This window comes from Argentina silus, assembly GCF_951799395.1.
Source record: "Argentina silus genome assembly, chromosome: 14".
NCBI lineage: Eukaryota > Metazoa > Chordata > Actinopteri > Argentiniformes > Argentinidae > Argentina > Argentina silus.
The window spans coordinates 17461141-17488465 of NC_139668.1; the positions used below are offsets into that span (position 1 = coordinate 17461141).

The 27325-nt window shown below is 46.1% G+C and overlaps 3 protein-coding genes across 5 annotated transcripts; 1 reads left to right on the forward strand and 2 right to left on the reverse strand.

Moving 5' to 3' along the window:
- Positions 1-2054: 2054 nt before the first annotated feature.
- adpgk2 (ADP-dependent glucokinase 2) lies at positions 2055-11101 on the reverse strand. Of its 3 annotated transcripts, none has more exons than XR_014554619.1 (7): positions 10857-11101; positions 9011-9170; positions 7109-7299; positions 6796-6892; positions 6499-6635; positions 3567-5019; positions 2055-2203 (listed from the first exon to the last, which is right to left on the reverse strand). XR_014554619.1 is itself a non-coding variant. In XM_083685129.1 (6 exons), the coding sequence occupies exons 1-6, from the start codon at positions 11047-11049 to the stop codon at positions 4328-4330; spliced, it is 1470 nt and encodes a 489-aa protein (XP_083541255.1). In that variant the 5' UTR covers positions 11050-11101; the 3' UTR covers positions 2055-4327. The 3 variants fall into 3 exon arrangements, 1 of the variants encoding a protein (XP_083541255.1); XR_014554620.1 differs by having other exon boundaries at positions 3531-5019; XM_083685129.1 differs by having other exon boundaries at positions 2055-5019.
- An 863-nt stretch (positions 11102-11964) lies between these two features.
- On the reverse strand, positions 11965-22807 carry hnrnpua (heterogeneous nuclear ribonucleoprotein Ua; the record flags this gene model as incomplete). Its single annotated transcript, XM_083685128.1, has 14 exons — positions 11965-14726; positions 15064-15174; positions 15385-15662; positions 15915-16205; positions 16743-16911; positions 17379-17507; positions 17828-17947; positions 18091-18354; positions 18490-18602; positions 18842-18941; positions 19109-19248; positions 19421-19494; positions 20998-21112; positions 22315-22807. The coding sequence occupies 14 exons, from the start codon at positions 22805-22807 to the stop codon at positions 14676-14678; spliced, it is 2448 nt and encodes an 815-aa protein (XP_083541254.1). The 3' UTR covers positions 11965-14675.
- A 544-nt stretch (positions 22808-23351) lies between these two features.
- On the forward strand, positions 23352-27111 carry drc8 (dynein regulatory complex subunit 8; the record flags this gene model as incomplete). Its single annotated transcript, XM_083684445.1, has 7 exons — positions 23352-23376; positions 24117-24201; positions 24517-24589; positions 24937-25016; positions 25995-26037; positions 26249-26315; positions 26646-27111. The coding sequence occupies 7 exons, from the start codon at positions 23352-23354 to the stop codon at positions 26762-26764; spliced, it is 492 nt and encodes a 163-aa protein (XP_083540571.1). The 3' UTR covers positions 26765-27111.
- Positions 27112-27325: the final 214 nt, after the last annotated feature.

Here is a 27325-nt window from a genome sequence, read left to right on the forward strand (position 1 = left end):
CAGGCCTCCTGAGCTGAGGAGTATGACTTGTCCAAAACAAACCCAATCAATAGACATTATGTCCTTTAGTATTGACTTAAATAATACATTACAATAATACAAATATATTAATAATAATAAATAATATGTGCAATAAAGAACACTAAATACAGTAGTGTGTCCCCTGGCCAGTAGACAAAAAACATATTTTTTAATTATTTAATTAATGGTTGTTTTTTTTAATCAACACAACCAAGTAGGCTTAGCTACAGATAATAGACGGTCGGTTGCTTCTTCTGTCATTGTGGGAATCGCTTACTACATCTCCATCTCACACACACACACACACACACACACGCACACACACACACACACACACACACACACACACACACACACACACACACACACACACACACACACACACACACACACACACACACACAAACACACACAAACACACACACAGGCCTATATCAAAACATTTGAACAAATTTAATAACATTGGGGTTTTTTTGTTTTTCAATTAAAGTTTTATAGCTAAGCTTGGGACTGGTTCTGGTTCAGAGGGGTCAAGTCAGACAGGTTCTGGGGAAGGGGCAGGCTGGGTGGTCTGCCTACCAGAGGATGTCCATGCTAGGGTGTGAGGAGGTAGGCGAGGGGCTCGACAACCCCACCGGGCCCTGGCCGGTCTGGGGTCGGGTGGAGCAGAGAGGGAGGCGTCCCCTTCAGAAGAGCCCTGGGGCGGTGGGCTGCACCTGGGTCCTCCTACCTGTGAGTGTGTGTGTGGGGGGGGGGGGGGGGGGGGGGGAACAGCACAATTGCGAATATGGCCTATAGCAATTCATTTCTATGGTGTAAGCTATGATGCTTTGAAGCGATATCATTTGTCTCCCATGACATCAACAACATAAAACCTGTTTTCGGTATGACATGCTCAATAAGACACTAATGTATCTATAAATCAAATAAATATGAATATAAATATTCTATCAAATCAAGGGGTAGCCTAGATGTTTCAGTAAAATTAGTCAAGTGAGAAAGTTACCTTCCTGGCATACCAGTATAAAATTGGTATCAATATGATCAACGCAGCCGGCAGCAGCTGGAGACCTGGCATTGGGCTGAGCTCGTCGGGGATTGGTTGCATCAAAAGTCGTGCATAAGAATCACTCACTCGACCTCTCACGATTCTCTGAAATCTCTGTTGCAGCAAAAGTCGTGAGAGATGCGGCATGCTGTCAAAATGTAGGCCTAAGCGCAAAATGAATGAGGCGAAAATACCCCAAATTGACGGTGTGTGAAATTGAAAACCACGTCGCATCGGTTGCTTGGTTTCAGATGACGCCTTTTGAAAGTTGCGTGAATGTAAACAGTGGAATCTTGTGTTGATGAAAATCCCGACCCGATGCATCTGAACAGCAGATGGCGGAAAACGCTAATTATTGATAAAAACGTTCAACAAATGGCCATTGAATTTTATGCGTCTAAAATCCTTGGTAGGCGCATCAAAAGGGCTACGCAATGAGATATTCAATTACACTATTAAGCCTACATCGCTATCTATCAAACCCAATATAGATATTTTATATTTATGCAATGTTAAAGATGCAGTGTGGACAACACATTGGCCTGGGGTGTGATAACCCAATATAAAATATGATGAAAATCCTAAGCAACGACATGCGATCTATATTCACCTACAGAATATGTTCACAAAGATAATCGGTATAGAGCTCTTTTGGAGGAAGCTGTGCCCTCATTGTGGGTGTGACACAGATTCAAACTCGACCACATCGATGAGATGGTGTGACAAGAGAGCGTGCCATATTCAGGATGGCATCACTTATCACTGACTGCAGCACCTGTTTTACATGCAAACTCTCACTCTCATAAACTTAAAACATTATTCTTCGTAACTCATGCTCTCGAGTAAGAACGAATCAGGCATCAGAGGCATTATTAAAAAAAAGAGAAAACACCAGAAGATGGAATGTGTTTTTTTTATTTCTCTCACGTCAGAACATCAAACCAATCAAACCTCAGAGGACCCATCCATGACCCTCCCCCCCTCCTTCCTGGCCCCGCCCCCCAGGCCTGTGAGTGAGCAAAGCTCTACGTATGTTCTTGTCCTGGCACAGCAGCAGGTGCTGCGTGTGTGGCTCCTACTCCTGCATCAACACCCCAGCACAGCTAATCCCTGAGAGACGACAACGTCAGCCAGCTGGAACGACACACACACACACACACACACACACACACACACACACACACACACACACACACACACACACAGAGACACACATTCAGTCACACATACACGCTTGGGTGGGCAGGCACACACACACACACACACTTGCAGGTCAGCAGTCACTTGATGAGGGGTGACTCTAGGTTTGGAGAGGCATGGTGTTATGGCTTTAAATAAACCCAGGGTGGTTTGGGGTCACCCTGTAAACCCTACAGGAGACATGCTGCTTCTCATAGGACCACTCATGGCTTCCCCTCTCTGTCTCCTTCATCTTTTAATTAATATAACATTGTGGTAACAGCCTGTGGAACATTCACTTCCACTTGAGCAATTATCTCAGATCTGCATAGTAGTTGAAGGCATTGGGAGACAGAGGGGGGAAAGCGTCTTCAGACTATTGAGACGCACACCCATAGTCTCCTTCCAGGAGGTTGTTGTTTCAAGATCAGCAGAGGGGTCAGAGTTCAGCTAGGCTAATCTTAAAAAAACAACAACATCACACATTAAGGACCATAACGTCTGTGCTTCTGCTATGATAATGCTACTTCGGTCATTGGCTGACACTTTTCCATGCGGGGGATCAAACACAACCGACTACGCCACGGGTTCACAAGAGGATGATATGACAGGACGCAGGCCGCTTTACCATAGTGAGGTGATGAGGTGAATACATGCTCATGTACAAAAAACAACATGTTGTTTTGTTTTCCTTCTCTTTCACATTACAGATACAACACAGATAAAACAAAACAAAAAGATCCCTCCTTTCAATCATGACGGGGGAATGGAAGTGAAGGACTGAACAGGTCAGACTGAAGGAAAAAAACATCACGCTACAGAGGGGATGACCAAAGACTAGGTGCGCCGTTCCAGGTGTAAAATAGCCAGAGGCACAGCGGAAATTCATTTCTGTGAGGAATATTTCAATGGACGCCTCCACGGAATTGGGTAATTGTCCTCTAACAGTCTGCCTTGTCGTTAAGTATCCCTTAACGAACACATTCCCTTTTACACTGCTCACCATAATACACAACATAAGGGTAATATATCCCGGGTCAACACACTACACACAACACATCAGCATACAATTAGATATCAGACATGGAAAAGGGTTTCCCTTGATGGAAAAACATACTTTTGAGAAGTACTGAAATGGAGGATCTGATGGAATGTTTGATTTGTTTGTGGAACCCTCTTACAGCATGGAATGAGGTTTGGGATGAGTGTGAGATCTGTGTCTGGACCTGAGCACACAAGACACACACAGACACACACACACACGAGGGATGGATATACATACATTAAGAGTGAGACGGACACCATCACATATCGGCACCTTGCTTGTATAATCCGTCTTTCAATGGTCTGTCAGAGTTGCAGCCTGAGGGTTGTCTGTCAGTCAGCTGGATTACTAAACCTGGTACTCCTACAGTAACACAGGGAGGGAGGGAGGGAAGGTGTGTGTGTGTGTGAGACAGAGAGAGATGAGCAGAGGGGGAGGGGATAAGAGAGGGGGAGATGAGATGAGATGCGATGCGAGAGGTGTATTGGGAGACATGTGACTGCCTATCCTGCTACAAAGACACAGCTCACTGGACCCTGCATTCGTATTGCACTGGCGATGCAAGACAAAGAAACAAAACAAACAGAAACAAAAACAAAAATCAAAAACACACCTAAAAACCAAAAATGCTAAAAGTCTTCACATGTTACGGGAAGGTTTCCCCCGGTCAAAGGTCTGACAGGAACGGTCAGTGGTATTCAAGGAGTCTGAGAGACGCTCTCCGAAGCTAACAGTAGCTCGCCGCTTTAGCCTCCAGAATGAGAGGAAGAGGGATTGGCCAGAGACAACACCAGGAGGCACACATGGGAGCCAAATGGGGGGGGGGGGACAGCACACAGCCAAAGGTTCCCAGTCATATTATTCAGTCCCATTCACTGAGGGGGGGTGGTGTGTGGGGAGGAGGGGGGGGGGGCTCTCAGGCTCCCTGTGTGGCTCCTGGGAAATAAAAACATTGACATCAATGTCCCACGTCCAATCCCTAGTCATCTCATTCCGGGGCGCTAGCCCCCTAAACAGCTAGCCATTAGCGCCTCCTAGATCTGCAGCACCAGGCCGGCGGCGGAGATGTTGTCTCCTCCCCCTGCGGTCTGGTACACCTCGGTGCACACCAGCACGGGCGCCACGCAGATCTCGTAGTCCTCCTCTTCCCAGCAGCTGACCGGCCGCGTCTCCTTCAGCGGGATCCTCTGGCTGCCCTCCTGCCGGCTGATGGAGAAGGACTCGTCCATGATGAGACGCGCCTTGCTGGGGTCGATGTCCGGGGAGCCGCAGACGTGGCGGTTGGCCGTCAGCGAGGCCTTGGCCGTGGCCGACATGGTGTTCTTCCACTGGGAGCCGTGCGTCACGATCATGGCCTGGAAGGCCAGCGTGTGGACGTGGAGGCGGGTCAGCGCGCGGCCCTTGGTGCTAGCGTTGTTGGCCCGGTTGGCCTCTAGGTGGCGCTGGTTGACCAGGCGGTAGAGGTCCCTCATCTGGTCGAGCACGGTGGCGACGCGGGGATTGGGGTCCGACAGCACGGTGACGTTGGAGCCCCGGAGCAGGCTGAGGAGGTTGGGGAGCTCCTGCTCGTTCATGCCCAGGGAGTCGGCCTGGGGGGTGATCAGGTGGAGCAGGTCCTTCATCAGGCCCTCGTCCACAAAGCTGGCCATCTCAAAATGGACGCCGGTCTGAGGGGAGGAGGAGGACAGCAGGCCAGCCAGACGAGTCAGCAAGGCCTCCCGTTCACCTGGAGAGGAGAGAGGAAGGGAGGGGGGAGAGAGGAAGGGAGGGGGGGGAGAGAGGAAGGGAGCGGTGGGAGTTGCTTATTAAAAAAAAATACGAAAAGACTCTCGTCTCTCACTAGATCAGTATATATATATATATACACACACACACACACACAATATATATATATATAAAAATAATAATAATACAAATACATTTATAAAATGCTTTTAATTATACAAGAATAATCTCAAAGTGCATAAAATAAAAAGTAGAATAGAATAAAACAAACAAAAATATCTAAATATAAAAAACATATCTAAGCATATATCATACATAGGCCAGCGTGTGGACGTGGAGGCGGGTCAGCGCGCGGCCCTTGGCGCATCGCTCTCACACACACACACACACACACACACACACACACAGTCAGAGTCTAGGAGGAAGGGTAGGCCAGCCTATAAAGATGTGTCTTAAGGCCTAAAAAAGCCCCAACAGTCTGAACAGCCCTCAACTTGTCAGGAAGACAGTTCCGAAGGCGTGGTGTGAGGGAGGAAAATTAACGGTCTCCCATTGTGCCGAGCCCGGTTGTGGGGGCGGTGTGAGGTTTGCGGGTTTGGCAACATTACAGAATTGGGACTGTTGAGGCCTCCAGCCTACCTATGGCCCTGGCCATCTGAATCTCACCGCCAGAGCATCCTAGCCAATAACATTTACCATTGTAGTGGATGGGGATGGGATTTCCCAGGCATACATTGTGTGGCAGCCAGCTGAATGAACACAAACACAGCCTGAGGCCGTGTTACTGGGAAAACAAAACATGCCCATTCAAGCACAGGGCCATTCCCCTATATCTGATTCCCTATGCGGGCTGAGACACAGTGGGCTATGGGACTGATCCACTTATAATAACAGTCAGCTGTGGAATGGGAACCGACCCTGTCCTGGCTCAACCCAGCCTAAGAGCAACAAAGACACAGACACAGTCCATTCAGAGAGGATGGCACTGTGTCAACAGTCACAGCGTCGAGCTGGAGTGATTCAAGCTTTTAGGGGTTGTTGTTCAGTTGCTGCATATTGACGTTGTGTCTTGCTGATGGGCGGGCAGTCTCTCTCTCTCTCTCTCTCTGATTTCAACCCCCACATTCTCAGATTGTTTTGAAATGGTTTCTGTAGTTTAGTTAGAAATAAGCAACTCCCATCCCTCCCTTGCTCTGTATACAAACAGATTTACACTTTATTAGGAACACCTGTTCACAGAGAAATAGTGAACTGATTTGGGGTTTAAATTCTATTCCACAAAATGAAAATGGCCAATTATCTTATTTCCTCAGGGATGTAACTATATATTTCGACAAAATAATGATGCAGGAATACTTATCTTATCTTTCTCTAACTACAGAAACCATTTCAGAACAATCAGAGATGTGGGTGTCATGGCTTGTTGATTTGACATGACCCATTGGCTGACACTAGGCAGTGTGTTGAGAGATGTCCTCACCCTGTTGGAAGGGGAAGCTGTCCATCATCTGAAGCCCGCCCACCACCAGTAGGTCTGGCTGAAAGTTCTGAAGCTTCAGTGCAAAGTCTTGCATCGACGCCAGGTAGGGGTTATGGTCATCACTGTGGACTATATACCTGAGAGACACACACACATTTAAGAGAGGTCACATACAGGTTGAGGTGACTTTAAATACACTGAGAACAGCTACAATCTACAAAACAGTATTTCGCATCTGATGTGAGGGTGAATGCCTGTGTGAACGCCACACCCACACCCACACCCACACCCCCCTACCTGTTGGCCCTGCGGGAGGTGTACTGGCCCCAGGTGGCTCCTGAAGGGTACTCCAGGATCAGATGAATATCAGGCTCCTCCACCACATTACCAGCCACTGGAGAGAGGGAGGAGGGGGAGGGGGAGGGAGGAGGGGGAGGGGGAGGGAGGAGGAGGGAGGAGTTGGAGGTGTAGGGGAGGACAGGGAAAAAGAGATTAAAAAGGTAGGAATTAAATCAAGGAACAGATCCACTGCAAGTGCACACAATGGGACAGGTGTGTGTGTGTGTGTGTGTGTGTGTGTGTTTGTGTGTGTGTGTGAGAGACCGCATACCTGTAATGTGTTGGGACAGTACATCCGTGAAGTCTGGACTGAAGCTCCCCCCTAGCAACACATCACAGCCCTCGGTTGCCATGCGACCAGCCATCACAGGGGCATTGCCACCTATTGACCAGCGGTTGCCTGGCAACTCACGAGACGCTTCAACCAGCTGACTGAAGAGAGTGTCGTTGATCACAAACCGCCTGGGAGAGATGAGGGGAGGGAAGAAGGGGGGAAGGGGAACGAGTTCAAAGGACAGAGAGGAGGTGGGTAGAAAGGGGGAGAGGAGGGGTAAAGGGAGGGATGGATGGAAGAAGGGAGGAGGAGGAGGAGAAGAAAGGGGAGAGGAGGGTTAAGAGGATCAGGAACTCTGTCAAACTGCTCAACAAATAACAGTTTAACAGGTCACAAAACCTAGCCTAGAAAAGCACGTCTTTCTAGAAGTGTGAGTGTGTGTGTGTGTGTCTAGACAACTGGGTGAACTGGAGCATCCGGTAGTTGAAGGTTTGATTAGGATCAATAGCAGCACCTGCCAGCACCACTGTCTCAAACACGACCTACATCCGCCTGCAACACATCAGAACAACACCCGGGCAGCACTGACAGGACCGGGTCGGATGCCCAACCCACAGCACCATCCATCAGCACTCATATGTGAAGGCAACAAATTAGCCTATTCTATTGAAAGTACTGGGCCTATAGCCCACATACAGCTCATTCTAATTAATCTATCTATGAAACTGAAGCCTAGCTGCGTTAATGCTAATCCTAATCTATGAAACTGAAGCCTAGCTGCATTAATGCTAATCCTAATCTATCTATGAAACTGAAGCCTAGCTACGTGAATGCTAATCCTAATCTATCTATGAAACTGAAGCCTAGCTGCATCAATGCTAATCCTAATCTATACATCTCTCTATCCATCTATGAAACTGAAGCCTAGCTACATGAACGCCAATCCTAATCTATCCATCTATCGAACTGAAGCCTAACTGCATGAATGAGCGTTCTCTCTCAGGGTCCCCACTGGGCAGTGTGCCCACTGGGCAGTCCAGACCCTGGGGGTAGTTTTTCATTCAGATCCCATTCTGCCTGGCACCCAGTGGATGACTGCAGCTCCACGGTGGCCAGCTCAGACTGTTGTCATAGGAGGTTCGTTCCAGCCACTGAGCAGAGACATGAGCATTAACGAGACGCCAATCTGGTAACTAATACACTCCTCGACTGAAACAAGAAATGAACCTTGCTCTCAACTCACTCACACTCAACCCCCCCCCCCCCCCCCAGTACTGTCTAATCTGAACACCGATCTTGTATCCAAACATTCCTGAGCTCAGCGGGGGGGGGGGGGGGGATCCTATCCTCCTATGAACACAGTGTCTTAAGCTGAGCAGGGAGTTAAGCTTGCTTGCAAGAACACAACAGTCACAGACATGGATGCTAGCTAGAGTCAAAGCAAGAGAAAATCAGGAGACGGAGTGTTAAATTATAAGGACTTATATAAACTCTCTGTGTAAATCCTCTCGAAGCCAGGCAGTGACTCTGCATAGGGCAACCTGTGGGCTCCATGGGGCGGCAGCTCATTCAGCCCTTCATTCTGAGTGTGTGTGTGTGTCTGTGTGTGTGTGAGAGACAGTGTTTGTGTCCACTAACAAACTGGAGCTCCACCACTAGAGATACTGTATCCCCCCTGCTCTCTTTGGAACACAAACAAACTGAAACTGGCGTTGATGAAGCTATGACTGCTGCTTCAACTCCATGTCTCCTGTAGCCACAAGACAGCACTCAAACATCTCACATTATAGAAGTAATACACAAGGGGTCCCTTAGGAGGTTCCAAAGAGACACATGGGGTGAGAGTCCAGACACAGACAGACAGACACACCAGACACACACACGGTTCAGCTCACTCACTCTGCAGCAGCTCCTGGGGCGAAGAAGTAGGCAAAGCTCTGAGCCAGCTGATCTGCGTTCTCTATGAAGTCATGGTGCAAGGACTGGTCTGTGGGCGGCAGGCCGATCTTCTTCAGCAACGTCACCCCGTCCACAATAATGTCCACACATCCACCAAAACCTGGAGAGAAATGGAGGGCGGGAGAATTATCAAAAACACACAATCCCAACACAACCCCAAACACTGCTACACTGCTGAAGGGTCGGGGAAAAGTCATAGGTCAACATAAGAATTTGGTGCCGTGGCAGCCATTGAAAGTAGATCAAGGCCCAGAGAAAGGAGTGGCCTTAAGCTAACACTACTCGTGTTCAACCACCGTCCCCTTCATCAGCGGTGGGCCGTCTGCCGCCGAGACGCAGACAGCGTGGTGAAAGATGCGACACGCTCAGTCATGATGGGCTGTGGGGCCCGGCAGACAGAGAGGCACTTGAGCTGCAAAGCAGTCGTACCTAAAGGCCACAGAAAACAGCTGGAAGCAGGGCTTTTTCTTACCGAGCGCCGGTTCTGTGGAATAGCCTGCCTGGGGGTTAGCGACAGTTACCACTTTCAGCTTTGACTCACCTCAATATTGTGTACCCATATGGTTTTACTTGTGTTTTGTTAAATGTGTTTGGTTTGATGGTGTATAGTGTGTTGATACATTGGTGAAAATGCATTTTAAAACTAAATCAACATTGTAAGACAATTGATAATTATTGTTTTAAGGATGTCAAAATGTCACCAAAGTCGCAAACAGTAAGAACAGGCCTATCACCAACTCCATGAGGCAGATTCAAGATTACGACTTTTATCTCAGCCCAATTACTGACAATATCTCCTTGACTGTTGGACACCATGTCACGAGGAGTGGTCGAAGAGGTTGCAGTAAGCAGTTCTAAGAACACGTTGACACAACAGAGATATGATGTCTGTTTATCACCAACCGGTGAGACCAGTGGGCCAATTTGAGAACAAATGTTCAGATCTTAACTTCATCTTGTCTCTCTAATCTCCAGGCTTCCATTATCCTTTGGACCCAGGGACACAGCCAGTACTCTGCTCCATATCTTTACAACCTTTACCCTGCCACATGTCTACAGTGCATAGTCATAGGATCCAAAAAACACTGGTGCAGAGTGGACAGAATGTAGAAAAAACTGTTACAATGACTGGATGCCTTTAACTGTCTCCAAATACCACAGTGTGTGTGTGTGTGTGTGTGTGTGTGTGTGTGTGTGTACCAAAGGAGTGTTGCCTGAAACTGGAGGTTGAAGACATCACATGCTTGTGGTTCCAGGAGTCCAAAGACAAAGCCAGTTTTCGTAGTAATTAATCAATGGCAATCTACAATACAAACACATGACAACACTGGACAGACGCTTACAAGAGTAGTAGCTCTGGTAGTCGATACCTTATCAACAACATTGAGAAACAATGCAATGGTCTGGAACGACCATTACCCGAACACATTGTTATTGTAACCTCGGGTCGGGTCAGGCATTCAAAGGAGCCGTGAGAACAACGGGATTTTGAGGTATGGCTACGCGAGACTAGACAGTGGACTCGCTAGTGATGCTTCTGGAAATTTCTCAACTTGGCTGATGAGTTTGTTAGGCATACAGCCAATATTCCAGTCCGTCAAACTAAGCAAAGGCAGAGAGAGAGGTTGGAAACGACCTAATTTGACCTTACTTAGGTTAATAAAAATCTCCAGTGTGGTTGGATTTAATAAGCAAGACGTTGATATTAGCTTTAGGCTTGCTGGTGATGTCGCTAGCTAGCTAGCTAAGCTATCCAATATTATAATATGCAGAATTTGAGGCTTACCTATGGCAACCCTGGGTCTGGCGTTATTCATCCCAACTTTGCTTTCAGCTCGGAGCAAAGAGGTGAGGACTGTGTCGAGCCGATGATCCAGACCTGGATCCTGAGGTGGTCTGAACCAGTAAGCTAGCAGAACCACGACGAAGGACACAGCAGTCCCATACTTCATAAATGAAAACCCGCTTCCTCGCTCCATGACCAGGGTCTGCTGCGGACTGACCGAGTCAACCAGCTCTCCTCCAGCAGCTACAAGCGTCTGGCTCTGTGGCTAGTTTAAAAACTGGATGTGTGTCCCCAGGGGGCGGATGTGCTACTCGCCACAAAGCTGCAGTGTGGGGGGTGTGACATGGCAATAAATGCTAAATGGGATGCTTGGGACGGCCATGCTCTGACGTCACCCCATGCAGTTGAAATGTAAAACGTTTAGGGTAGGGTCGTCCCAAGGATCCGATTTGGCATCTACCGTGACAGCAAGGCGGAAGTAGCTTCAGCAGCAATCCCCTTACTTTCGCGGGGAGGAAACACTTCAAAAGCAAATTCAAGCATATTTCGTGTAATTGCTCCAAAGATACAGGTGGAAATTATCTCGAATTAGCAATCTAATAATATAGCTAGCTGCTGGAGTTGTATCAGATGAGCTGGCTGGTATCGACTTATATCTCCCTCTTGCGGTGACTCAATACATAACACCCTAAAGCAATAGGTTTATTACTGTATGTGGATGACCCACTGAGGTATGTGACCACCGTATGCCTGGACAGATGGTATGTGTTTGTGTGCCCACATAAAAATGACCCATCCCGCAAATAAACAGTGCTACCTTTATTGTTATTCATTCACAATGCTGAGCAGAGAGTCGCAGTTTCATCATGGCTTCAGTCGACCCTTAATGGCGGGCATTCATGTTGTTTGAGCTGGTCAGTCTATGGGTGAGAGTGGACACATACCGATACTGGTACTAACATCTGATCTGGCAAACCAGTGTGAATAGGATTGTGTGAATACTGTCACTTTTTTTTTATTTATTACTATATTATATTGTGTTGTTGACTTGTTGATTGTGAGTTGTTCACACACACACACACACACACACACAGAAAGTCAGAGCACATCTAATTTCAGCTGTTTTATTCATACTTCATCAAAAAGGACATCACCATCTCTTTCCCCCCACAGAATGTGAGAAAGAAACGGAATAAATTAAGTATTTGGTCAGCCTTTTTTTTTTTCTCTTATTTTAATATGTTTTTCTCATAGCAAAATACAAAACATAGCAAGGTATAAAAAAGAAACAAACAAAACAAGGTTTTTTTTTAGTCTATCTTACAAAATGTTAAACATCTTCTCAGCACTGCACGTGTCACCTGACCAAATACTTTTAAAAGTGTACATTCACAAACACTTAGACAAGCAAGCCTCACTTCAATTCACCTGCAGTTCTACAGAGCATGCCATCATTAGTCAAGTCTATTTTAAATAGTTTGTACAAAAAAATTACTCCTTAATTAATGTCTACAAAGAACTGTCATCTAGCTCCTGCAATAACATTGCTTGATCATCTTAAATCATCTTACAATTCAAACCATAAAAAAGGGAGTTGTTGCCCTTGCATCAATCCTGTTTGTGAACATGGCGACCACCGCCATTCCAGCTCCTCCCCTCCACATTGAACACAGAAACATTTGGGAACTGAGATGTTCAGAAATACTCTTCAATACAACATTTTCTATTCTAATATTACTCAAGGAGAGAAAAAAAACAACAACTAGTGCACTTTGATTCAATAGAAGCAGAAATAAAATAACATGATGATGGATACAGTGCCCACAGACCAGGTTGGTTGTCAGGGTAGTAGACCTAGTACAGGTACTAGTCCACAGCTAATGACTCCACCATGCTCTTCTATACATGTAACTAACGTAACAAATAAACCCGTAAAACGTAGCGAGGTGAGAGTAAGTGCTTTCAACACAACCTACTAGCTACACACATTTAAGCTACATGATAGCTTAAATGTGGACAGTAACATTTACATGAGCTTGTTTTACACTTTTAAAAACACGTCATGAGGGTAACAGGAACGCAAACAGTCAAAACAGGGTAGTACTGTTGTTCTTCAGACGCTTGTTGTCGTAACAACTTGACTAGCGGCTGTTCTAGCTGATATTATGTTCCGGGGATCTCCAGTGTGAGAGAGAAGGGCCTTCCGCTGCGCTAGTCTCACTAGACATTACATTTTAGAATTATATTCAATAAATACAATAAAACAACAGTTAAGTTCGTTGTGGTTCGTTCTTATACTTCTTTCAAAACAATTTGGAGGTTTTAAGTGCCAACAGTAAATACAAGGAGTTTTTCCACATTCAAACATTTCACTCCGGGACAAGCATTTTCAACCTTGGTATTTAGCAGATTAGAGTCAATTGAAAATCTCATCCGGAGGTGAAAGTGGTTGTGTGAAAACCGCTGTACAAAATGGTCTTTGCCTTCACAAAAAGCACTGATGCAAGTCAACATGATTCCAAATGTTCAATGAAAACTATGTACTACGTTGATAGCTATCAAAACAAAACAAACAAAAGAGACTCCTGAACACACCCAATATTTCCCCCTATTATAACGATTCCATAAACAAACAAACAAAAACCCTAAACCTTGAAATGTTTTTAATTTATACACAGGGCATTAAATCACTACATCATATTACCATGGAAGTGAACACTTTTGAAAGCATAGGTCAAATGAACAAGAGTACCTGGTGATGTTCACAAGTAGTTGGTGGCATGGCGTTTCCCTTTTAAAGAAACAATAAGATAACACAATTTCCAATTGCTTGACTATGTCACTGTTTGTACTGGCCTTACAAGACCTTGTAACGCCAGACTCCCTGTCTGACTGTTTACGTTTACAGTGGGGGTGACAGTGTTGTTCACAAGAGAACAGACACCATGGAGTTGACCATCTGTCTGCTGAAGGAGTGCCTAACAGTACAAGTGCTATGGTGTGTTTGACTATCATGTAGGTAGAAACTGAATAAAAGACACAAGCCGTTCTTACTCAGTGCCTGCACTAGCTGCTCTAGATTTGAGAGGTTGCTTCTCACATGAAAAGGTATTTCTAACTCCTTTGATATTCAGGAATATGGAATGCCAAGCCTCCTGCACAACAGAGTGTAGTGAATGCTCTTATTGTAGGCCCAAGCGATACGCGACTTAATTAAATTACCTTAATACTTTATATCTACAAAACAATGTGAAGCATTTCATGTTTACAGCGTTTGCTTCACTTACTAGAAACAAATGTAATTGCAGCAGGACTAAAATTACAATACCTCACCGCTGCCACATGCCTCTAAAGGGAGCGCTAGTCTCTCCTGACTCTAAAACAAAAGAACGGACATGAAGCGAAAACATCCAAAAGAAAACAAAATGTATCGCTCTCTTGATTGTTGTCGTAAAAAGTACATCTTTACAGATTAAAAACGCAGAACCCTGAAAGTTTAAAAAAAGAACCAAAAAAAATAAAAACATCACACCCTGAATGAACGCAGACGTTTCTAAACGCTTCAGAGCTTGAAACATGAGAGCAATAAACAAACAATTATAAAAATGCTGAAAGGGAGCGCGTCAAAAGTTTCTCGTCTTTGTCCAAGAACCTGCAGTCTCATCTCAGTAGTGAAATGTTCTTTCTTCTTCAAACTAGGACAGAGGAGGAAAAGAAAGGGGGGAAACGGAGGAGAGGAAAATGCAGAGTAGACTGGACGTTGACGTGGATGCACGGGAGGCTGGGTTGGGTTGGAGTAAGTCTTTCTACTGCACATGCTCAGTAATATCCTGGGTGGTACTGCTGGCTCCATGGCTTCTGGTTCCAGAACTAAAGATGGAGCAGAGAGAGGGCAAGTGTTAAAAGGTTAAAGGTCAGTCCCTACCATAATAACAATAATACCTTTCCCTACCCAGCCCTTTCAGGTGACCGCATAATAATAATAATAATAATTCAATCCCTGTTCAAACTGTACTGTGATGAATGGATACAGAGGGTGTGACACCATAGAAATAATACATTTTATTTTTATAATAATAATAATGAACATTTCTCTACACTCATGGCAGAACTAACTGCCTCTGTGGCCAGGCATGTTTACACCAGTGGTATACAGACTCTCATAGCCCTCCCTTCTCTCTGTGCTCCTCGTATGTGGTGTTCCTACCCCTTGCTGCCAGCTCTGGTTGAAGGCCTGGGCCTTGTTCATTCCAAAGTTGCTGCCGCCGCCGCCACCGTTCTTGAAGCCGCGGTTGTTGCCTCCCCTGCCTCTGAACTTCTGCCAAAAACACAACAGCCATCAGACACCTGGGACTGCAACACAGTCGTCTTGAACTGGTGTATTAAAAGCACCACTCTTCGAAACTGGAAGTTTTGTTTTTTTGTAAGACGCTCCATGTAGAAACAATAGCACAACTCTGCCAAGCTGATACGTTATTCTCGGGCCTCACTGCTAAGACTACACCACTGATGGCCACTAGTGACCCACCTGTGTGAAGTTGCCTCTGTTGGCTCCTCCTCCTCCTCCTCCTCCTCCCCCCCGGTTCATGTTGCCTCGGTGCATGTTGCCCCCCCGGTTACCTCCCATGTTGACCATGTTCCCCATGTTGCCCCTGCCTGGCCCCCCCCTGGGCGCTCCCCCTCGGTTGGGCATGCCTCCGCCACCCCCCCTGTTGAAGTTGCCTCGGTTGGAGAATCCTCCCCGGAACGCGGGAGGGGGGAGGAAGCCCCTGGGAGGGCGACTGAACCCACCACGGGGGCCTGGACCTGGGGGGGGACATAAAACAAACAAGTAAACAAATGAACAAACAAACAAACACAACATTACATTCTAGAAAAAGACTACAGTGAAAAAACACACTTGCCTCACACACACACACACACACACACACACACACACACACACACACACACACACACACACACACACACACACACACACACACACACACACACACACACACACACACACACACGCCCCCCCCACCCCCGCCACTTCCTCCCGCCCACACCCCTCACCTCCTCTGAAGTTGCCCCGGATCTGGAAGCCACCACGGCCCCCCCTCTGGCCTTGGCCCTGGCCCTGGCCCCCTCCTCCTCCTCTCTGGAACTGGTTCTTGCCCCCCCGGCCCCGGTGGTTGCCCCCTCTCTTGGGCGGTGCTCCCCCCTGGTTGGGCTTCTTCTCTGGGGGAAGCGCAGAGCGACTCTCCTCCTTGTACTGCTCCAGCAGAGTCGTGGCCGGCTCCTTCTGCAGCTCCACATAGGTCACCTCACTGAAGCAGTCGCCAGGCTCGGGCAGAGTGAAGATCCCTGCGGGTGACAGGAGAGACGGCAACCGCAAAAAGACAGACAGAGAGTTGGCTGTCATCACATTGTCACTCCATCTCCTTCCTCCATTGATGTTTTTTTTTGTATTTATCCTTTATTTATACAAAGGAGATCTTACTGAGACCGGAGTCTCTTTTACAGAAGAGCCCTGTCAGAACAAGGTACATGGGGATAAAAGAAACATACTGACAGACAAAATCACACAATATTTCATGGAAATAAATCTACAAAAGAATGCATGGGGAAAAAAAGAGAACAAAATAACAACAATGATATAAACCCTGAAGACATAAACCTAGTTTAAAAACCCCCCAATGTGGATAACAGAAGTAGTTAGTAGAAGTAATCCAACACTATCTATCCATAGCACATTATTCATTATTCATTATTCAAATGAACAACGCATATTCAAAGTATTCCATCAGGGACGTTGGTGAAACACGACACCTCTGAGCCTCCCGAGGTGAGGGCGCAGGTCTCCTGATCCTCTCTCAGGTGTTCCAGGTGCGGGTAGCTCACCTTTCATCTTGAGTACGGCGTGCTCAGGGACGTCTTTGCCGTCCGTCTCTGCCTTCTTCTGCGTCCTCTGTTTGTAGTCGTCGTCTGTGGGACACACCACCACGGCCTTGCGCTGGAACCCAGCGAACAGACACATTTTCCTGCGCTGGGCCGGGGCTGAGACGTTGGTCTGTGGAGGGGGGAGGAGGAGGCACCAGGGTTGCAATTACAGTACCAGTCAAAGGTTTGGACACACCTTGCCAAGAGTGTGCAAAGCTGTCATCAAAGCAGAAGGTGGCTACTTTGAAGAATCTAAAATATAAAACACATTCTGGTTTGTTTAACACTTTTTTGTTTACTACATAATTCCATGTGTGTTCCTTCATAGTTTTGATGTCTTCAATATTAACCTACAATGTAGAAAATAATAAAAAATAAAGACCATTGAATGAGAAGGTGTGTCCAAACTTTTGATTGGTACTGTATATATGATAAAATTATATATTGTAATGTTACAAAATCAATATCGGTTCTGTCCGCACTTCAAACAGTGCTGCCAATATAATGCTACCAACAAAAAACCCAAGACTACGTGTGTTTTAAAATGTATGGTAAACATCATAGTTAATAAGTGATATATATACACGGTGTGGTTACCTGGTCAAGAATGTAGTTGCGTTTTTTGCGTGCGGCGATCTCGATGAACTTCCCCAGGAAGAGTGGTGCGCGCTGGGATATGGCGGTGAGCTTTGTGACGTCCTTCGTCTGGCGCTTCAGGCTGGCGATCTGGGGAGAAGCCGGAAGGAAAAGGTCTTCATCACCAGCGGTTTAAAAAGACATAAAACTCAACGACAATTGACCAAACACCCTCTTCAATGGTCCATTAGCCTGCATGTCTAATGAGATGGTGTTAGATGGTGTTAGTCTTTCTCCATCACTTGAGATGGATGCAAGCTGATGTCTCATAGTGTATATACTGTAGCGGGTTCTACAACACACAGTGCAGAATATGGATCGTGACCTTGATATTATGCTCCATTTCACACAGCCCCCTCCCCATCCCCCCCCGCCCCTACTACGAATCCCTCTGGTAAATCTCCACTCACCATCATTTTCTCCAGGATGGTGTTGGTGCCCAGGATGTTGTATTTCCCAGGATGCTCCAGGGTGTGCTTGGTGACCCAGGCCGTCTTCCCAGCACCGGGGAGTCCCACCATCACGATCACCTGGGTGAACACGGCCAACGTGAGCTCTCTAGTCACACCTGAGTGACAATGTCACCACAGAATACTAGACTGTAGCTCCCTCTCCCCACACAAAGTCTCACACCAATTCATACACACCCGCACACACACTACACACTACACACCTCACAGTCGTCCTTGGTTTCTGGGCCCTTGGGTCCCCTGACTCGCTCACTAACAGGGACCTGCTGGAGGAAGCTGTAATCTGCCGGCGGGGGAAACAGCGGCGCCTCCCGCTGGCCAAAGTTGAACTCGACGGCGCAGTTATGACAGAGGACGTGAGGGAAGAGGGGCCGTCCCTCCAGGGAGTCCTTGCTGACCCTGAACGCCACGCCCAGATCCTGACCGTTCTTACTGAACGAGAGCTCCACCTCGGCACCCTCAAAGTTCTGGAGGTCAGAGGAGAATGGATGATGAACAGCATATTATAAAACAAGAAGCATTCTCACACTACAAATAACATCATCATCATCATGACCCTTTCATGGTACTGGTAGCAGGACTTGATGACAGTAGTATCTTACTATCAAGCATCCAACAACGTCGTTTTCGTCGAAGGACTCGCCGTAGTCCTCGGTGACACAGTTGGTTGTTTTTTTGCACTTGGCAGAGAAGGCATACGAGTGTTCCTCCTCCCCTGAGGAGACCAAACCATCCCAACCAATCACACAAGGCCTCTCAAACCCACGCAACAGCTTTTCCTCTTTACACATTTAGATCACCAACAATGGTCTGCACACGAATCCCTATTTTATATATATATATATATCAGTCTAGTAGAAGTGTGTGATCCCTTTAAAGGAGTTGAAGCCATTTTAGACTAGCTGTCACCATCAGTAAAACTCTTTATAGCCATGACAACCGTGCTCTACTTACCCAGCAGCAGCGTTCCGTTGGCCAAGGACCAGCCGACCAGAACCTCATGGATGTCGATGCCCTTACTGGAGATGTGCTTCACAGGGATCTTCTCTATGATCTGAGGAGAACACAGGGAGTGAGGCGTGTGTGTGTGTGTGTCTATGGTATACACGGTGAGGGATAGGGCAGGGGGTGGTTGATGTACTTAGGGTGTATGTGAGGAGATGGATGTGTGTGTGTGTGTGTTAATCAGGGGTGGGGGCGGGGTGTGGAGGGTCTCCTCACCTTCATCTCGAAACAGGCCTTGCCCTGAGCCACCCCGTAGGAGGCCCTCCCTCCTGCCCACAGGTAGGCAAAGCTCTCCATGGTGAGAGACGAGGCACTGTAACGGTCCCTGGACACCTTGAAGTGCAGGTCGCTGTTGTCTACACACACACACACACACACACACACACACACACACACACACACACGTTGCCCAAGCTTAACCTCCATCACATGGACACATACCTAGGTTTATATAATTTCACGGTGGTTCAAGATGGCAGAGGGAATAAAGGCAGACTGGTCTCAGACAAGCAGGGTGGATCTACTCACAGGTGTCCAGACAGACAGTGGTGTCATCAAACTCTTCGTCCTCCTCTTCGAGCGGGGGCTGGGGGGATTTAGCCCTGTAAGAGAGCAAGGGTTCAGGCAGGGGAGGACACTGGACCAAAGGATTTTTAAAATAATTAATACACTGTGTTTCAAGATCACAGAACTGGCAGGTACCAGTAGTTAAGAATTGGTCTTGACGATAATGGACCAAAACCAAACCTATAGGCAGTGTTCAGGCCGGCGGTGTTCAGGGGAAACATTGCAGTTTCAGCACTGTTCATAGAACAAAAGTTGTGTACTATAAACACAACACATTTCCATCTGCACACGGCTCAACATTGTGCAACATTGTGGTCCTCTGTGACTCAGTTGGTAGAGCATGGCGCTAACATCGCTTAGGTTGTGGGTTTGATTCCCGCTGGGACCATATATACTGAAATGTATGCACTCACTGCAATGTAAGTCGCTTTGGATGAAAGCGTCAGCTAAATGACATATATTATATTATTATTATTATTATTATTATTATTGTGCTCTGTTGTAGATGCCTGAGGTGTTTTAACAGCTCTGTTGATGGTACTGGTGCTGGGTTTATAGGCTGTGTGTGACCAGCCCAGACAGAGGAGATCTAAGGGAGTTCTAGATGAGTAGGCCTTGTACTTGCTGCAGGATTGGTATGCAATTAAAATGGCAGGGTGTGCCACAAATAGTCCGATTTTTTAATGTTGTCCAAACCTAATATTAATAGACACTTTGGTACTGTAGTAGACTTTATGTGTTGACAAAACATCTGTTCGGCAGACTAAGGTTAAATGTGGGCGTAAGTAAAATACTATACAGACATAAAAAAAGGCCAGCCTAATTGCCTTAATCTGTAGAATACTGTAGACAAATGTATCCGATTTCCGGTGAGGGAGTTAGTAACACAATTTATATTGTTAAAGCCTGTAAGGAAAAGAGCACAATCAATATCAGAGCCAAACACACGCAGACACAAGTAAACTGTGATGACGTTTCTGCCAGCCTAGTGGGCAGAGAAAGAAGAGAAAGCATGGAAAATTGATCCAGCGTGATACCACAAACTGGACAGACGCTTAATTGGAGCACTTATTTGAAGACGACCCCCCCCCCCCACCCGACCCCCCCCCCAGCCCACTGTTGTCCACAGACACAGCTGCTCCCCTCCTTTGTCATGCAGCGCGTGGTTCACCCTCAGAGCGTCCCAAACCAGCCTATTCAATAAAGCTTGTCCCAAGGCGTTAGCATAACCCTCCCTGCCACTAACCAGCCATGAGACCAACAGCCATTATTCTAGGCATTGCATGCATGTGTGTTCAGTAGTCGTGTTAGGATCTGCCCTCCACACGGGTCTGCAGTTGTAGCGATATATATATTTAGGGGCCATGTAGAGGGACATAAAGGGTAAAAATGTGTGTTTCTTTGCACTGGACAGGGGAACAAGAGGACGCTGAGGTCTGCACTGGCTCTTAACAGGCCAATCCAGTTTAAGGTAGAAACCTCTGAGCCGTGCAGGGGCGACCCGGAGCTAACCGAGGGCCCGTCTGCACCATCCTTACCGGCTGTATTTGCTTTCTTCAATAAATTCAAAGTAGCCCCTTCCATGTTCCTCCCGGCGTCTCTTAACACCTTTCTTATTCTTCTGTTCAGCATTCTTGTCTTTGTCCGCATCCCCTTTGGAAATAAAACAATAACAAAGTTGGCGTTGAGGTGCGTCCCCCACCCCACTCCCCCCCCCCCCTCCCGCAACCAACACCCCCAGTGTTGGACCCTGTTGTGACATGGTGGTCCACACAGCTCTGTCCTGACGAGGTGTTTTAGTGTGTCAGGTATCTGCATGAGTTACAATGCATGGGCTAGAGAGATTAAGGCTAAATCTGAACAGAATGTAAGAGTGGACCAATGAGTGGCAAGGATCCATGAGCAATACTTGTCTAATGTACTACAGCCACCCATACGGACCACACCAGTTGGCTACATAGCTAGCCAAAAAGTGAGAACTCCCCTATCTTTTAGATTGAGCAAGTAACACACATTTTCAAGGTCGAGCTGGCTACAATTATGCCTTCTTAAAAAAAAAAAAAAGAAAGAAAAAGAAACCTGTGTTTTACAATTCTGCATTGTATTTGGCATGCTTTTAAGTCAATCCACAAAAACCCAGTTATTCAACAATAACCAATTTGGGCAGATAATGGTTTGCTAGTAGTTACAGTTGAGTTCAAGAGTTCACGATACCCTTTTCCTTTAAAGTTTACAGAATCCTTAGGACAATGAGACAGCTGCAGCAGCGATGCAAAAAAAAAAAAACAGCCACAATATAAGCACTGCCTGGCTGGCTAGACCATTCATTCATAACTGAGCAAAAATAACCTAGATTTAGAACTAGCGTAGCAGACCAGACAATTTCCCCTCTCAAATAGCATTCAATGAAAGTGATACATACTAAGTAAATTGTTTTGACTAGCTGACAACTGAACTGAAACAATAGTCGGTATGCAACGTTCTCTCTCGCCACTGGGGGTCACCATTTCATACACCTCACTGCAGCTAATGTTGCTAACCAACCAACAACCATCCCGATATCTGCACCCGGCATGTGCATCTTTGTCTGGCAATTCAAGAAGTGCAAGCCCCGGCGCCATGCACACAAAATCAGCCACCCATCAATCATGTAATCTTGGGAGAGGAAACTCGACCGATCATCCATAAGCATAAACATTAATCAAATCTCGAAGAACTCCAACCTATTAAATCCACCTAACACAGGGTAATCGTTTGACCTATCTTTGATGAACTGTCATCGAATCGCGAAGATACTCTGGCTATGATCTAGCTACAACCACCGACCAGGCGTCAAAATGAATAGCTGACTTTACCCTCTCCGGGGAGAGATCCAAGTGCAGCATCATCGTCGTCAAATTTATCCATCTCCTCATCATCATCCTCCTTCAGTAGAGCATCCTCGTCCTCGTCGGATTTATCCATTTCTACACCCGCATCCTCCTCCTCCTCCTCCCCCATATCATCGTCGATATTGGCGCATTCACCCGGAGCAGAGTCGCCGAAAGCGTCCCCTTCGCCCCCGTCTCCATCCTCCTCCTCGGCCTCCATGCTCTCTCCGACCTGCTCGTCATCCAGGTCTTCCTCACCCATGTCATTCAGGCCGGCAGCCCCTTCGTCGTGGCCGCCCTCGGCGCCATTCTCATCGGCCTCGGGATCAGGGAAAGCGCCGGCTTGAGCCTCTTCATCAAGCGCGGCCTGCAGCCGGTCCATCAATTCGGCCTTCAGACCCTTGTCGGACAGCTGCCGCTTTTTCAGCTCGTCCTTCAGCTCGTTTACCTTTAACTTCTTCACGTTGATAGAGCTCATTGTGTTATCTGTTATATTATTAAATAAATATCGATACAATTATATATATAAAAAAAACCTGATGATAGTGCTTCTCTATTAAAAACACGAAGACAAAAGCTGCTCCGATGGCCGACGCGATTTGGTTATACTAGCAGTCCCTAAAATTGCTACTGCGCCAAGCCCGCACCCTCAATGCACGTCCCACAAACAGACATCTGCGCCCTTAGCGTGCCAGTAGTTGGATATATATACCCCTACCGTAATGATGCTACAAAACTCGCTGGGGTAGAGAAGACACGACTTTGCCTATCAATAGGTTGAGTAGTATTATCAATGTGTTGAGTAGGCTCTCGTCTGTCAGTTTTATCTATAAAACATATGTATGGTTTTATTCGTGGCTTAAATACATAGCAATAACGAAACTAAGCTCTTCAAGTAAATGCAATCAAATGTTTGTGTGCAGGTCAGGAATAAAATGCGGCAGTTACCTCGGCAAAACTACTTCCTATCGTCTGCCAATCAAACGCTGGCTACGGTCACCAAGCAACGGTAAATAATAAACATGGCGGAAGACAAGGAAAGTGCAGGTAAGTGTCCCAAAAAAGATTTGAACAGGCTTGACACGATAGTTTTATTTTATTTTAAGGCCTTTGATACATCGGAGCATACTTTGTCCAGAACACTGAAGTACTTCTTGACTTTGGGTAGTAATTAAAATGTTTTACAATTGGTTGTTTTGCCCTTAACTCGACTTCAGCCTTGCTTGAATTTTAAGAGGTGTACACCAAGGGTTTCCAATGTCCCCTCAGATGTTTATTTTAGCAGGTGAACACATGGGGATTTAGATTAGAAACTCTGTTGAAATTCTGGGTAGGAAGTTTATAACAAGCCAGTCTCCTACAATACAGACATTTTCTTAAAAGATGAGTCCAGGTATTTAAAGGTCTTGAAATAGCCTAATTAATGTGTTTTCCAAAGCCTCTGGTTTACTTTTGTAAAAAAAAAAAAATTGTAAAGATCTGTAAATTGTTGGTAGGATTCTTCTGTCTAAAGCTAAGCCACTAAGCGCCCCCGAACTTTAATTGTATGCAAATGCAACACAATTCGTGTTACAGGTAGAATAATACATTTAAACAAAGAGAAACAAACCAAAGAAGATAAAAGCATACAGCCATGGAAGTCGAAACACAAAAAGCAAAGATCAACTAATCAACAGCTTGAATAAACTCTGTCAGTGCAGGGGATGGAAGGGGTAGTTGGTTGGCTATCCCTGAATAAGATAACTTCACTTGCTCCACTGACACTCCTGTCTGTGTTTGCTGGGTAGAGTCCATTGTGTCTGAAGTCCACAAGAAGATCAGTGATGCTTTTGATGTGTTTGACCACGAGTTCAACAAGACAGTGGACGTCAGGTGAGAGCACAAGGCACCATGTACTTCTGATACACACCATAGGTTTTTAGAGATATGAGTTTAGTGACATAGCTAAATTATAAAACATTAAACAAGTCAAATCGATTTAGCGCACTGATGCCATGTGCATAGATCACACCAGCCTAGTATAGTAGTAATACATCAGAGGAGCAATTATATTGTGCCTTGGAGAGAAATTGGCCACAGGCATCTTACCCTCCCCCAAACCTACACTGAACCATCTTAGGGCTGGCCTACATTAAGGGCGCCTCTGCCCGCTGCTCTTGCTCTCATTGTGCTTTGGTTCTGTCAAAGGGAGATCGGCACCATCATCCGCTCCCTGGGCTGCTTTCCTACTGAGGGGGAGCTGCATGACATCATAGCAGAGGTACGTTCTACATTGCCTCATTAAACTGCTGCAAAATCCTTCGTGTTGGGGTCCTTTTGTAACAGGTGACTCAAATTCCTGAGCTTTTGCTGAAGGACATGGAGACTGAGCGGTGTGTTACTTTCTCTAGTCCAGTGTTGTCAAATTTACTCCCATGTATACTAGAGGTGTAAGTCGATATTGACGCGTTCACCCGGAGCAGAGTCGCCGAAAGCGTCCCCTTCGCCCCCGTCTCCGTCTCCGTCTCCGTCTCCGTCCTCGGCCTCCGTGCTCTCTCCGATCTGCTCGCGGAGGTGCTAACTTATCTTTGATAACTAAAGTTAATTTGTCTACAAACTTTCCCTCAGATAGAGGAGGAGGAGCCGACGGGTTACATCCGCTTTGAGAAGTTCCTCCCCACCATGACCAAGGTGCTGATGGAGCGCAAGTAAGTTTGAAGGAAAGTTGACTGGTGTGATTGTATTTGATGGTTTGAAAATGTATATCAAATGTTCTTTCAACACTGCGCAGTGTTCGACAGTGCAGTTCACGTATTTGTTTACAGTATCTGCTGCTGGTTTAATGCAGATTACAGATTATGATTATGATTATTATTATTATTATTATTACAGTGAAACAAATGACAGAGTAGTATTGGTTGGATTATGCATTCACTTTAGATGGAGAATTACCCCATATAATACAAACTACTGTATGGACTTATTCAATTTGGTTCAGTTTTAGTTCTTATTTTAATATCAGAAAATCCTGACTGTTCAAGCTCTACGTGGAGAGGTGCTGAGGAGAGGTGAAATCTCATGACATGGTTTATCAGACAACACATTAATGCCCACAGCAAAATAATGAAATAATGAACCAAAGCACAGCCAGGCAGTAACACAGAGGTAAGACTCTGCCTGTACTTGACTGGTGGTTTTTGTAGTCTCTAAGAATCCCCACAACTGGATAGTAGGTTTTTCAGGAACCACTTAACTACAGTAGAGTAGGCCGATCCCATAGGTACTGTAAACCAGCCCAGCCAGTACAATACTCCTGGGGGAACAGCAGCAGCTCTTAGCCAACCACAATGCATGCACAGCACAACATGGACCTAAGCGCTATCCTGTAGTACAGTACCACATTATGGCAAGGGACTGTTATCTCTAACATGCACAGAGGGAGTCATTTCTCTCTTTCAGTCTGACAGCTGGGTCTAGGTGCCACTCAGAGTTGTGTTACTACTAGCTGATGTCTGTCCTGGCATTGCACTCTTAAAGTGAGTGCAATAGCAAGATTTATTATTTTTTTTAAACCTAAAATGACATAATTTCCTTAGGACCTTGTGTGTGTGTGTGTGTGTGTGTGTGTGTTCGATGTATGTTAAAAGTGTGTGTTCTCTGTTAAGATGTGTGTGTTCTGTGTGCAGGTTCCGTCCCATCCCTGAGGACCTGCTGCTTCAGGCCTTTGAGGTTTGATGAGCTTTGTGACCTGCTCTAAAAGGCTTCATTTCTGGGCTCATGTTAATGTTATGACTACAGAGGGCCATCATTGTGCCCCTCAGGACACTTTAGGAGGGAGGGCCATATGTGTGACTCCAATGTAACACCCACTGAGGTGGTCGATAGCTTGCTGCTTTCGGTTCATACTTATGGCCCGAGGCAAAAATCTATGTCTTTGCAGGTTTTAGATCAGCAGAAAAAAGGACACCTGGAACCAGAGGAGCTCACAAAGTATATGACACAAGAAGGTAAAAGTGGAGGGTCCTCTTCGCACAAGAAAACTGAATAATCCATGCTGTGAAATCACACATTTTTCACATTTTGTCACACTGCAAATAACAAGCGTATTATTCATGTGACTGTGTGGTGTGTGACAAGGTGATATTACAGTTCTTATGCCTACTAGTGGTTGAAAGATTGTTCAAACAGACGGCAATAATAGCTTCCTGGGGCCAAATAAATAAATCATACACCTCATACTAGCAATGCCATTTTTGACGATCCATTGGAGTGTTTGAGTTAATAAGTTCACACCGAATTTCTAGGCCCTGGTAAAAATGTTGCTGCCTGTTCTCCAGGCGAGCCCTTCACACAGGAGGAAATGGAGGAGATGCTGTCTGCAGCGCTGGATCCGGACAAGAACATCATCTTCTACAAGGACTTTGTCAGCATGATGACCGTTGACGACCCCAGGTAGCCACAGAGGAGCCTCACCACCTCCAGGACCCATTCCCTCAGAGACACACAGACACACCCAGTCACGCCTGCTCAGGCAGACCATGCCCACTGCTTTCAACCCGACACACCAATGCAGAGAAGTGGATTGAACTGCCAAAAGCTGTACTGATCTATCAATGGCAGCTGGCTCATAATTCTGCCCCTCTGCAAGGAGCCTCAGGTTGAGATCAGTAAACTCTGTTTGCCTGACCAGGCGTTGCTGAATGCATCTATGTTCCTCTGTGGGAATGAGCTCTTACCTGGACTGTCACAGCCTCAATGAGACTTCCAGAGGCTCACCTGAAACCTGTCCCCCTGGAGAAATGGCCTGCTATTGTTGTCTCTCTGAGAGAAAGGAAAATAAAATTTATGTTATGTTCTCTCAAAGTCTCGTATCAGGTGACTCTGTGTTTTTTACACAGTGATATTTGGTTAGAAAGTTGTCATAGTTATTGTCTTGTACAATTATTGTATTGCCTCAGATTTATTATTTGGTTGATACATTCAGAATTAAAGGAAATCAATGTAGCCTATGTTACAT